This window comes from Hyperolius riggenbachi, chromosome 4 (genome assembly GCF_040937935.1).
Source record: "Hyperolius riggenbachi isolate aHypRig1 chromosome 4, aHypRig1.pri, whole genome shotgun sequence".
NCBI classification, from domain to species: domain Eukaryota; kingdom Metazoa; phylum Chordata; class Amphibia; order Anura; family Hyperoliidae; genus Hyperolius; species Hyperolius riggenbachi.
Genome location: NC_090649.1, coordinates 277,270,926 through 277,283,518, shown reverse-complemented (window position 1 = coordinate 277,283,518; position 12,593 = coordinate 277,270,926). Strand labels below are relative to the sequence as shown.

The 12,593-nt window shown below is 41.8% G+C and overlaps 1 protein-coding gene across 1 annotated transcript in view; it reads left to right on the top strand.

The window, feature by feature from the left end:
- Window positions 1-9,985, top strand: part of TRAF3IP2 (TRAF3 interacting protein 2) — a 55,220-nt gene extending 45,235 nt beyond the window's left edge. Inside the window, exon 9 of the mRNA XM_068231313.1 lies at window positions 7,359-9,985. Within this exon, the coding sequence (XP_068087414.1) occupies window positions 7,359-7,508 (150 nt within the window). The 3' untranslated portion in view covers window positions 7,509-9,985. The remainder of the gene's footprint in view (window positions 1-7,358) is intronic.
- The last annotated feature ends 2,608 nt before the right edge of the window (window positions 9,986-12,593 follow it).

Here is a 12,593-nt window from a genome sequence, read left to right as displayed (position 1 = left end):
GTGACAAACATGCAAAAGAATAAGAAATCAGGAAGGGGGCAAATAGTTTTTCACACCACTGTATATATACAGGATCTTCTCAAAAAATTAGCATATTGTGATAAAGTTCATTATTTTCTGTAATGTACTGATAAACATTAGACTTTCATATATTTTAGATTCATTACACACAACTGAAGTAGTTCCAAGCCTTTTATTGTTTTAATATTGATGATTTTGGCATACAGCTCATGAAAACCCCAAATTCCTATCTCAAAAAATTAGCATATTTCATCCGACCAATAAAAGAAAAGTGTTTTTAAAACAAAAAAGTCAACCTTCAAATAATGATGTTCAGTTATGCACTCAATACTTTGTCGGGAATCCTTTTGCAGAAATGACTGCTTCAATGCGGCGTGGCATGAAGGCAATCAGCCTGTGGCACTGCTCAGGTGTTATGGAGGCCCAGGATGCTTCGATAGCGGCCTTAAGCTCATCCAGAGTGTTGGGTCTTGCGTCTCTCAACTTTCTCTTCACAATATCCCACAGATTCTCTATGGGGTTCAGGTCAGGAGAGTTGGAAAGTCAATTGAGCATAGTAATACCATGGTCAGTAAACCATTTACCAGTGGTTTTGGCACTGTGAGCAGGTGCCAGGTCATGCTGAAAAATGAAATCGTCATCTCCATAAAGCTTTTCAGCAGATGGAAGCATGAACCCACTTTTGAACCAGAAACAGCGGCAGAGGCGCCTGACCTGGGCTACAGAGAAGCAGCACTGGACTGTTGCTCAGTGGTCCAAAGTACTTTTTTCGGATGAAAGCAACTTTTACATGTCATTCAGAAATCAAGGTGCCAGAGTCTGGAGGAAGACTGGGGATAGGGAAATGCCAAAATGCCTGAAGTCCAGTGTGAAGTACCCACAGTCAGTGATGGTCTGGGATGCCATGTCAGCTGCTGGTGTTGGTCCACTGTGTTTTATCAAGGGCAGGGTCAATACAGCTAGCTATCAGGAGATTTTGGAGCACTTCATGCTTCCATCTGCTGAAAAGGTTTATGGAGATGATTTCATTTTTCAGCACGACCTGGCACCTGCTCACAGTGCCAAAACCACTAGTAAATGGTTTACTGACCATGGTATTACTGTGCTGAATTGGCCTGCCAACTCTCCTGACCTGAACCCCATAGAGAATCTGTGGGATAGTGTGAAGAGAAAGTTGAGAGACGCAAGACCCAACACTCTGGATGAGCTTAAGGCCGCTATCGAAGCATCCTGGGCCTCCATAACACCTGAGCAGTGCCACAGGATAATTGCCTCCATGCCACGCCGCATTGAAGCAGTCATTTCTGCAAAAAGATTCCCGACCAAGTATTGAGTGCATAACTGAACATAATTATTTGAAGGTTGACTTTTTAACACTTTTCTTTTATTGGTCGGATGAAATATGCTAATTTTTTAAAATAGGAATTTTGGGTTTTCATGAGCTGTATGCCAAAATCATCAATATTAAAACAATAAAAGGCTTGAACTACTTCAGTTGTGTGTAATGAATCTAAAATATATGAAAGTCTAATGTTTATCAGTACATTACAGAAAATAATGAACTTTATTACAATATGCTAATTTTTTTAGAAGACCCTGTATGTATGTGTGTGTGTGTGTGTGTGTGTGTGTGTGTGTGTGTGTATATATGTACGTGTATATATATTTTTTTTATATATATATATATATATATATATATATATATATATATATATATATATATATATATATATATATATATATATATATATATATACATATATATATATATATATAATGTGTGTGTGGTGTGTGTGCATATATATATATATATATGTATATATATATGTGTGTGTGTGTGTGTGTGTATATATATATATGTGTGTGTTTGGGTACTATGGGAGGGTGTGGGAGGGTAATGGTTAATTATAAAAGTCAGTGTGGGGATTTTTATTAAATAAAAATGATTGTTGGTGTAATATACTATTTGGCCACACATACGTAAGCACGTGAATCGGAAGTAATGCGTAGCAGTGTAACAACAGGAACATACAATGAATGCTGGCGTCTCGTAGATGCTGGTATTCATTGAATCGGGGACTTAGTTTTATGAATGGGAACTGCAGTCCCATACATTAACCTCCCCTCTAAGCGGCAGTAACGGCGGTGCACACGCACGGGCGAACGGGAACTTTGCAGGGCCGTGAATGTACTGCACGGCGTGCAACAAGTAGTTAATCTATGCAGATACATCAAACAATGCAAGCACACTGTATGATTGATCAGCCCTAACAACTTGCCATTATTGACAGAAACATTAACTCTAGACTGTGCCAGAAAAAGGCACTGCTCACCATGATGATTTTGAGGACAGTAAAATGCTGTGTTTTACCAACTTCCAAAGGGCTCTTTCACACTAGGAGCTGAACAGTGCATTTTGACGGATTGCTCCTACGATGCGTTTAGAAAGGTAACATGAAAGTCTATTTGATTTTAATGTTACCTTTCACATCAGACAAAGCGTTCCAGAAGGTTACGTTGTAACGCATGTGGGAGCTTCATATTGTCTAGTGCCAGCGTTTTCCCGCCGGGTGAATTAGAACTACTGCCATTGACAAGCGCTGCACCACAGTTTCCCAACGTCACGCTGCAAGTCATAAGGGGTGCACGAAATCGGGTTCCTGAATGCTTTATCTAATGTGAAAAAAGCCAAAACCGCATACTTTGAAAACCTACAGAAGGAGGAACAGACATGTGCAGCAGAGGGGCAGCATGATTTAAAGGCTACATGAGCTGAATAATGGAAAAAAAAACACCTGCTGATTTACTTACTTGGGCCCTCCTCCAGCCCCTAGAAGCCACTGTGTTCCTGGTTGTTTTTCCGCCATCTGCCACTCTTCTGGATCCCAGAAGAGTGGCAGACCGCGAAACTGCGGCATGGGACACAGAGGCATCTAGGGGCCGGAGGAAGCCCCCGGTAAATAAATTAGCAGATTTTTTCACCTGATGGGCTTGATGGGCTGTGACCAAAAGTATTAGAGACACAGGATCAGCAGGAGAGCCAGGCAACTGGTATTATTTTAAAAGGAAAAATGCATATTCTTCTCAGTTTAGGTTCCCTTTAAGCCAACCTTCAGGCCTAGGACCCACTATGGTGCTTTCAGCAGCGATTTATGCTTTCTAGGTATTCCAGAAATAGTTTTGTCAATGAAAGCAGATGGAGCTGAGTCTGATGCAATTGCAATTTGGCCAAATCCCAATCGGTCTGCCTGTACCATTTTGCAAGCAATTGTGATTCAATGTTAAGTATAGGATCGCTGCAAAATTGCTTTTCAGTCGCTATACATTGTGATTTCAAAGTGATCTTGCAGCTCTTTTATTACCCAGAAACCACCAGCTTATCCAAAATCCCTTACAGAACTTCAAAACTGCTAATTGCTAATTGCTTTCGCAGTCACTACTACTAAATAAAATCGTTCCAAAAAATGTTAGGAATCGCTGCTGAAATCTCTTTACAAAACGCTAGCAAAAACACTGAGCGATAGTGACTGCAATTAGCGATCTATAGTGGGTCCACGGCCTCATGCAGAGTAGGAAGAACAAAATGTGGCAGACTACTTTTCCCAGAATTCTAGTGTTACAACATTAACCATGGGTCTGCATGAGGAGGTGGAATTTGTAGTTTACAGGAAGATGGTGGCCATTTGTAGTATGTCAACTTTGCTAACGGTACAGTGTTTACCTCAGTAGTGGGAAGCCTCTGGGATGGTCCCCAGATCCTAACACAGCTCACTGTTACAGCACACCTGCACCGCTAACATTTAAGGTGGCCATACATCGACGACTTGGTGGCGGATTAACCATCATTCGATTATTAGAAAACCTGTGCCGCTAAGTGCATGCATTGACGATGCGTCCAATTTCGAGCCAATGTCGGTCAGATGCAACAAATGTCAGTTGGACATGCTGCAAGATGTCGGGCCAACTTGCTCGATCGGGTGCGCAGCAGTAACAGCGAGTGATATCGAGACAGGCGAGAAAACCACTGGCGCTGTTCCCGCAAGGTGTGTGTATGCATATAATGTGTAAATGTGCTGTTTATACATTACCTGTCCTGTGTCGCGGTGCCCATCAATCTTCTATAGCCGTATCATTTTTGGCACGTTTTCCTAAGTGTGCATAGGTGTACCATGAAATCAACTGATAACTCATCAGTGACCAATGGTGCTGAAGAACCTTGTCTGATTGCTATAGCTATGTACCACTGAAGGCATTGGCCATTCGCTTCCACTTGTCCTTTCCCTTCTCCATAGCTGCGAGCTGAGAAGCATGTCTGTAAAGCCTTCACTCTAAACTACCCCCTGAAACAATCTGTAAGGTCTTGTTCACATTGCGTTTTGGCTCGTGTGTCCATCCGAGGTGGGCTTATTTTGAGGCGTTTTTTTCTTTCCGATTCCCGGCTCTTGGGTGGGCGATTCTTTTTTGTGGTTAGCGGTTTACGACACGGTTTTCCCGAGCGTTTTGGTAATTCACTCCCTGGCGCAAATCAGGAAGTGAACTCTTTGATCCGAAAAATAATAAATACAATGTATTTATTCTTAAAAACGCTAACGCAATCGCCCCACAAAGCTGTTTTGTGAGCGTATTTTTCCTATACCTTCTATTGCGGCGGAATTGCCTCAAAAATAGCTCAAGCACCGCTTATCTAAACGGAACGGAAAGGAACCGCTTAGATATGAACTATCTCATAGAGAGTCATTGTGTAAGTGATTTTGAAAATCGCCCAAGCTTAAATAACAAAAACGCCTGTGTGAACAGCAACAAATGTTTAAAGTGAACCTGAAGTTTTGTATTTAGGCTTCTACTCCTAAAAATTACTTTTTTAGGTAACCCATGGTTTTATTGTATATTTACACGTTTACAAACTAGATTGAATGTTTTGCTGTCTTTGCTCAGGGCCAGCCTAATAAATGTCACAAAGTTAGAAAAAGGTCAATAGTTCATGTATTTTATCTCCGTCTGCTCTCAGAAGTTGTATTCTGCCAGGAAAACTTTGACTGTAATTTGCTTATCACTGATGTTTTCTATATTCCTGACAAGGTACCGACAAGACAGAAACTTCCAAGCTTACATGTCTAAAAAAATAACTCTTTCAGGCAGCAAAATAAAGCAAAAAAAAAAGACAAAAAACAGCCTGGTTATTAATGTTTTGCACTGTACATTAGAGATGTCGGCGAACGGTTCCAGAACCATTCGTCAGCCAACCCCTCACCCTGTACTACTTCCGGGTCGCTATGACCCGTAGTAGTAGGGCTGCGCTGGGTGGCGGTGCGCGTCCTTGATCGCTCGCCTGTTGCCGGGCACTTTCTGAGCATGTGCGTGACGTCATGAGTGATGTCACGCTCATGCGCAGAGAGAGCCCGGCAACAGGCGCACGATCAAAGACGCCCAGCGCAGCCGTACTACTATGGGTCATAGCGACCCGGAAGTAGTACGGCCACATAGAGATTCGCGGGCGAACTGTTCACTCATATCTCTATTGTACATACACGTTTAGCTCGTGTCACACGTCGCCTGCCCTTGGGTACACTTTTTTTAAAGTGTTTATGGACCTTTTATTAAAACTTAGATGTAGAGTGCACAAACAGAGTGTATCATGGGTGGATACTTTTATGATGTGATATTTGTGTGTCAAATCTGTTAAAAATCAAGTGAGCTAATTTAAACATTTTATTACAATTATGTTATTCCTTTTAAGAGACTTTATGTATTACGTAAATTACGTTACTCATGTATGTCACCGGGCCAAAACTGCCGCACGTGTGTGGGCTGGAGAAATTTTTGCATGCCTTAAATGGGTGAGGTGAAATTTCCAATGCTGCACATTACTAAGTGTATGTGCCGTCCACAGTCATCCACAAAGAAATACTAAATGAAAACACCAAAACTGACAGGGTAGCTGGACTGCAGGACATAATGAACCACCTCCATTCCTCTCCTTAACACACACACTTACAATTTATGTATGTATGTAAGGATGCAACATGACTTGAGAAGCAGCCAACTGGGTGATGAATGAAGGGTTATTTGTGAACTGGGGCCTTAGCAGCTATGCAGCAGCTGAGTTTGGCAATTGGGGGGGGGGGGGGGGGGGGGGGGAAAGTAGGGGCACATACACGCTTCCAATTGTAATTGCCCAATGATTGGACGATTTTACCCTTTCCATGTAGTATGAGAGCTTACCTGCACAATATGTTCATAGTATCAAAATCTGTTGGCACTCCTGCTACATGTAAGTGGCAAAATTGGTCAGTGATTGGCCAATCAAAATTGGATGTGTATGCACCCTAAGGCGCACTTTGACACTTGGGCATTGCATTGCCTACCCTATGAAAACAGGATCACAATGCAACAGTTTTGTGTGCGATGTGAAGCATACAGTTCATAAAAACTATGCTTCACTGCAACTGTTAAAGGATACCACAGCTGAAGGACTCTGGTGAAAATAGGCATATGTAATGTGTAAGGTGTTATTAGTAGATACTTACCGTGCCCCTCTGTCACTCACCGTTCTCCTGTAGCAAGCCCCGTTCCGATGGCAGACCCGCGCTACTCAGGTAACCTATAACCCTTTTCGCTGTGCTCACTGCAATCACCACACAGGCTCGCGCTCGCTTCCCCTACTGCTGCGCCGCAGCGTGTGCACTCCAGTGTAGTCAGCAGTCCGTGCTGTGGAGACACACTTGCGCCTGTGCGGTGACAGCATTGAGCGCAGCCACAAGTATTCCGAATGGACATACTGTGCATGCGCAGCGCAGTATGTCCGGGTCATAGGTTACCTAAGTCAGACATCGGAACGGAGCTTGCTACTGGAGAATGGCGAGTGACGGAGGGGAACGAAAGGTGCGGTAAGTATCTACAGTACTTATAACACCCCACACATAACATATGCCCATTTCACCCTTCAGCGCCTGTATCCTTTAACAAAATGTGGTACTGCACAGCATGCCTTGTGTAGTTCTAACAGATTCCATCACACCAAACTGCTAATGCACCAATGTGAAGGCACCATTACACTATAATTGCATGAATGCAATGCACCGGTGTGAAAGTTGCCTTAGGGGTAGCGTTCCATAGCCTTTTCAGAATACTGTATATTGGAACCTGAATGTTGGTGTGAAACCAAAATAGACAGGTATTTAGCCTTTGCATAGTTTTGTTGTACTATTACAAAGCCCATCCTATGTGTAATCACTGCAGGGTGAGTGCTTTTACAAACAGTTTATTCTAACTATAATCCTATCAAAATGAGTCTGTTGTATGTAATCTGTCTGTACCATTTCATGCTTGGTTTTCAGGATCATGTACCTAACTGGCTGAGAAACACCCATATTTTCCGTTGGCCGGAAGATACACGGAGATTATTTCTTCGCCTGCTTAGAGAGGAGGAATTTATCAGCGCCCCTATTGGAGAATTACCAGTACTGCAAGTCAGAAGTATCTGCTAAGGCACAGATGGACAGTTTTTTCTTTGGGACTTAGATTGTACTGTTGGAAATTGTAAACAATATTGTTTGGATCTTCATATTTCAAACAAGGCCAGTGTCCAAGAATTGGAGCACTAGGATTAACCCTGCTGGAGCAAAAACAAATGGAGAAGGTACATTCCAATCAGATATGATATGTGCTCCAATCAGTCTGCAGGGATACAGACTACCTACTCAAAGACTCTAATTTCCATTTTAATACTCAGTTTATGCACCTGGATAATCTGCTGACCTATCATCAGAGCTTTCAGTGTTCTAATAGTTGAAATAACCTGCTGAATCTTTCTGCCAATATGAAGTGGAGACTAAAGATAAATCACTTGAAGATAAATGACTTAACGCAGGTCCTAAAAACTCATCAGGCAGCACTGTTATGTTACCCAGTAAATGATGCCTCTGTCATATACTGTACTATTACATCCCGTTAGTGCTGTGGCCATGTAAATAAAATTTGCACCTATTGCCTTCCCAGAGCATCTGTGACCAGAAAGGATGGAAAAGGATTTCACAAGCTTAAAAAAAGCTGCCTGCATAGCACCCAGTAGATGAAAGGGCCCAGAACTCAGAGGAGGCACCAAAAAGCATTACGTGGATATAACTTCTCTCCAGTTGTAATTTTGGCGAATGCCAGAATAACACTTTATTTGCTTTTAAATGTGCATCACTGTTATTTAACAAAGTAAATAAATACTTAAAAGTACTTCATTTCAAGAGGACCTGTAACCACTCATAGCAGAGCATAAAATAATTATTCAAAATATCCATTTTGACTTTAATTATCCTGGTTTTAGCATCAGAAATTTGTCCTTATAATAATATATTGCTGTATATTTGCCAGTGATGCTTAGCCTAGGCTCTGATGTCACACAGACTTCTGCCCCTGAGCATTCTTGGAGACCAGGTGTTGCTTCTGTTCACTGAACAGAGGGAGGAAAAAAAATCATAAAGTCATCACATTGTCAACAATAAAATACCTGATACATTTAAGAATGTAACGCTGAATAATTTAATGGATATTTTAAAACATAAGCAATTTTACTTACTAAGTGATATTCGCCTGATCAGCTGACTCCCCTTCTAGATGCATAAAGGTCCTGGCGCCCGCGCGCGCATAGCCCTTAGTCTGTGAGCAATAGAAGGACCAGGCCTTGCTGAGAATCCCCCATGAAGAGATGGACTAGTCCAAAACCTGTCGGTTCTGTCAGATTTCTACTAACTACTGAGAGTGACAGCAACACAGGAGAAAATATGGTTCAATTTGTATGTGTTTACACATATTCTAAATTTTACAATCTGTGATGGTGGTCCTTTAAATAACTCAAAATATGCCATTCATAAACATTTCTCATTCACCATGCATTACATATTATTTCTTGTCTTTATTAAGATAAGCACTGAGCAGAATTTTTGGTAATGTCAATTTATCCCCCCCCCCCCCCCAAAAGAAAAAAATTACCGTAAATAAATAAAGAGCAGTAACTTGTCCCTCGGGCGAGTCACTGAAAGGAAGAAATGGAAAAGAAATACTGTCGTTATGTTTTATCTCATCTCCACATCATTTTTATCCCCACAGTGTGATTGACCATTATTCTGACTGCAAGTTAATTAAAAACATTTCAGTTGATGAAGGAGTTTATTTTCACGCGGTTTAATTAATCAGTTGAAACCTATTCTAGAGTCAAGGCTGCAAAAATATAGCACTGCAAATAATTGAACAATTCCTAGTTTTACATAGTTTCTTTAAGTACATTTTACAGTGATACATTTTAAATAGGCTTCTTTTGTGTATTACAAGACAAATACAAAAATAACAAATTTCTGGAGATTGTAACAAAAACTGAGAGATAGAAAATTAATAATTTGGCAAGTATGAGTGCAGGTAGGAGGATCTTTGCAAATTTACATAATGTAAAATCTATATAAGACATATTATAGTAAATAATACCAAATGGGAGTTTCACTTACTATTATTAGCATTCAGAGATGCTTACATTTGGTAGGTTCAATATCAATTTCCATAACAGAAGTGATACACAGTATAATTTAACACATAGAGTATTACTGTAACTGTACTTAGAAAAGGAATTATTGCTGTAACTGTACTTAGAAAAGGGATATATACCTGTTCACGTTCTATTCTATAACTTAGTGAATGTGTTATTTTTGCCTCAGCAGAGGGCACTAGTGGTTAACTCTTGTGGCCTTTGTAGTTATTTCCCATAGACAATACTTATCATGCTTGTTTTGTGTAGCATGCAATTTCCTAATAATTCAGCTGAGGTATTAGAAATAAAATATATGTACATATTCAATGCTTGTTAAATATAATTTAAAGCCATTATCTATTAACAGGATTCTTCTTTATATGAAATATAAAATACATTGGGATTTGTTCTTAACATTGCACTGTTAATAAAATTCAGTCAGTTGAATTGTCATACTGAATTATATTCATGGTAGATAGATAGATAGATAGATAGATAGATGGATAGATGTGTGTGTCCGTTGTAAAAGCTGCACGGTCTGCTGTTCTGAGGAAATCTACAATGAATGGAATATGGGGTAGAGCCCACCATTGCTATTTTTATTTATTTTTATTTTTTTATCATGTAACTGTTTAATGCATTTATAGCAAGCGTGTTGGCACCAGAGTCATAGCACGTGATTCTTGCCTACTTTATCCAATCCAGTGATTCAGAAAGATAGAAGGATCGACACAGCACCAGCATTTGTATTAATAAGTCAGCAATGGCATCTGTCACGTTTGACCAAGAAAAATAGGAGGCTGGTAAAACTGATAGTATTACCCTCTGTACCCGAATTCTCATACTAATTAGAGATGGCCCGAACGGTTCGCCGGCGAACAGGTCCAGGCGAACTTTCGGTGGTTCGCGTTCACCAGCGAAGGCGAACTTTTGCGGAAGTTCGGTTCGCCCCCATAGTGCGCCATTAGGGTCAACTTTGACCCTCTACATCACAGTCAGCAGGCACATTGTAGCCAACTAGGCTATACTCTCTCCTGGGGCCACTACCCCCCCCCCCCCCTATAAAAGGCAGGCAGCGCTGGCTATTACACTCACTCGTGTACCTGCAGTAATTAGTGAAGGGACAGCTGCTGGCAGACTCTCATAGGGAAAGATTAGTTAGGCTCTTGTTAGCTTGCTCCTGGCTGGTTGTTATTGCTAAAATAACACCCCTCGACAGCTCTTTTGAGAGCTAATGTTCTCCTGATGTGTTTTTTTTTTTTGTGTGTTGCCCACTGACACTGCATTATACAGCCCTATCTGTTGCAGCTGGACCTTGGTAATTGCTATTACTGTGCCAGCCAGGCCCTGCCTAACTATCTATACTGGGACACCTACCTATGCCTACCTAACTACTGGGGCACCTACTTACCTATACGGGGACACCTACCTATGCCTACCTACCTATACTGGGACTCCGACCTCGCCTACCTACCTACACTGGGACTCCTACCTATGCCTAGCTAACTACTGGGACACCTACCTATACTGGGACTCCTACCCATGCCTAGCTAACTACTGGGGCACCTACCTATGCCTATTTACCTATACTGGGACACCTACCTATGCCTACCTACCTATACTGGGACTCCTACCTATGCCTAGCTAACTACTGGGGCACCTACCTATGCCTACCTACCTATACTGGGACTCCTACCTATGCCTAGCTAACTACTGGGGCACCTACCTATGTCTATCTACCTATACTGGGACACCTACCTATGCCTACCTACATACAAGAAGATAATAAGGTTGTTGCTTCATTGTGGACAGACCAAATTTGATCAGCTGGACAGTCACTGTTGTTCTATCATATCACAGCCTGGCGACCATATGGGCTTGAAAACCGCCACGGCCTGCACTCTCGCCATGGTGCGCACCAGTCCAGCACGGCCATCACTACACAAACAGCTGTTTGCGGTACGTTAAACAGTGCATTTGGTGTGTCAGTGTGAAGCAGTACTCTAATTACATTCCCTGATTGATGTATACACATGCAAGATGTTTTAAAGCACTTTAGGCCTGCAATTTAGCATTCAATGTGATTTCTGCCCTTAAAATGCTGCTTTGCGTCAAATCCAGATTTTTCCCGGGACTTTTGGTGTCTATCCCACTCCGCCATGCCCCCCTCCAGGTGTTAGACCCCTTGAAACATCTTTTCCATCACTTTTGTGGCCAGCATAAGTGTTTCTAGTTTTCAAAGTTCGCATCCCCTTTGAAGTCTATTGCGGTTCGCAAAAGTTTGCGCGAACCAAACCTTTCGCGGAAGTTTGTGAACCAAAAATCGGAGGTTCGGGCCATCTCTAATACTAATCCTCCCCTATCTATGTCACTAACCTCCCACTATCTACTCCTAACACTAACTACTTCTAACACTAAGCTCAGTAATTAACCCTCCCACAGCCTGCCCAACAATCAAAATCCTGGAATTTGGCAACAGTGTAGCCAAACTCCAGTGCACTACTGCTCTTCTCGTAACCACATGCCAGCCACCGTCCCTGTAGAGTTCCGCTTTCCGCTTCATAGTAGCAGAACTCCACCACCACCACCACCATTTTGCTTGGGCTCCTCCAGCGCCCACTATTTTTTTCGGGTACAGAGTTATGCTACATAGTAGCAGAACTCCACTGCCTCTATTTTTTTTTTTTTTTTTGTCTAGATGCCAAATATTTTCTTCAGGCGCATAGTAGCGGGACTCCACCACTAATTTGCTCAGGCACCTCCAGTCCCTCCTAGTGTTCTCTACATAGTAGCAAAACTCCACTGGCACTATTTTGCTTGGGTGCCTCTGGATGCTATTCTGGGTGGGGCACTGCCAGTGCCTAAATTTACAGCTGTTGCATGTAGCCTATGGCGTTCAAATTTCCCTCTTCCCGTTTGACTCCATTCATGCTTTCTTTAACCTCCCTAGCGTTCAATATCTGCAGGATTTCTGTGCAAAAAGTGGTTCAATTAATTTTCATGAAATGTTTGCTTGCAACTTGCAAGCAAGGGTCTAGTATCCATTTTGAGTATAATAAAA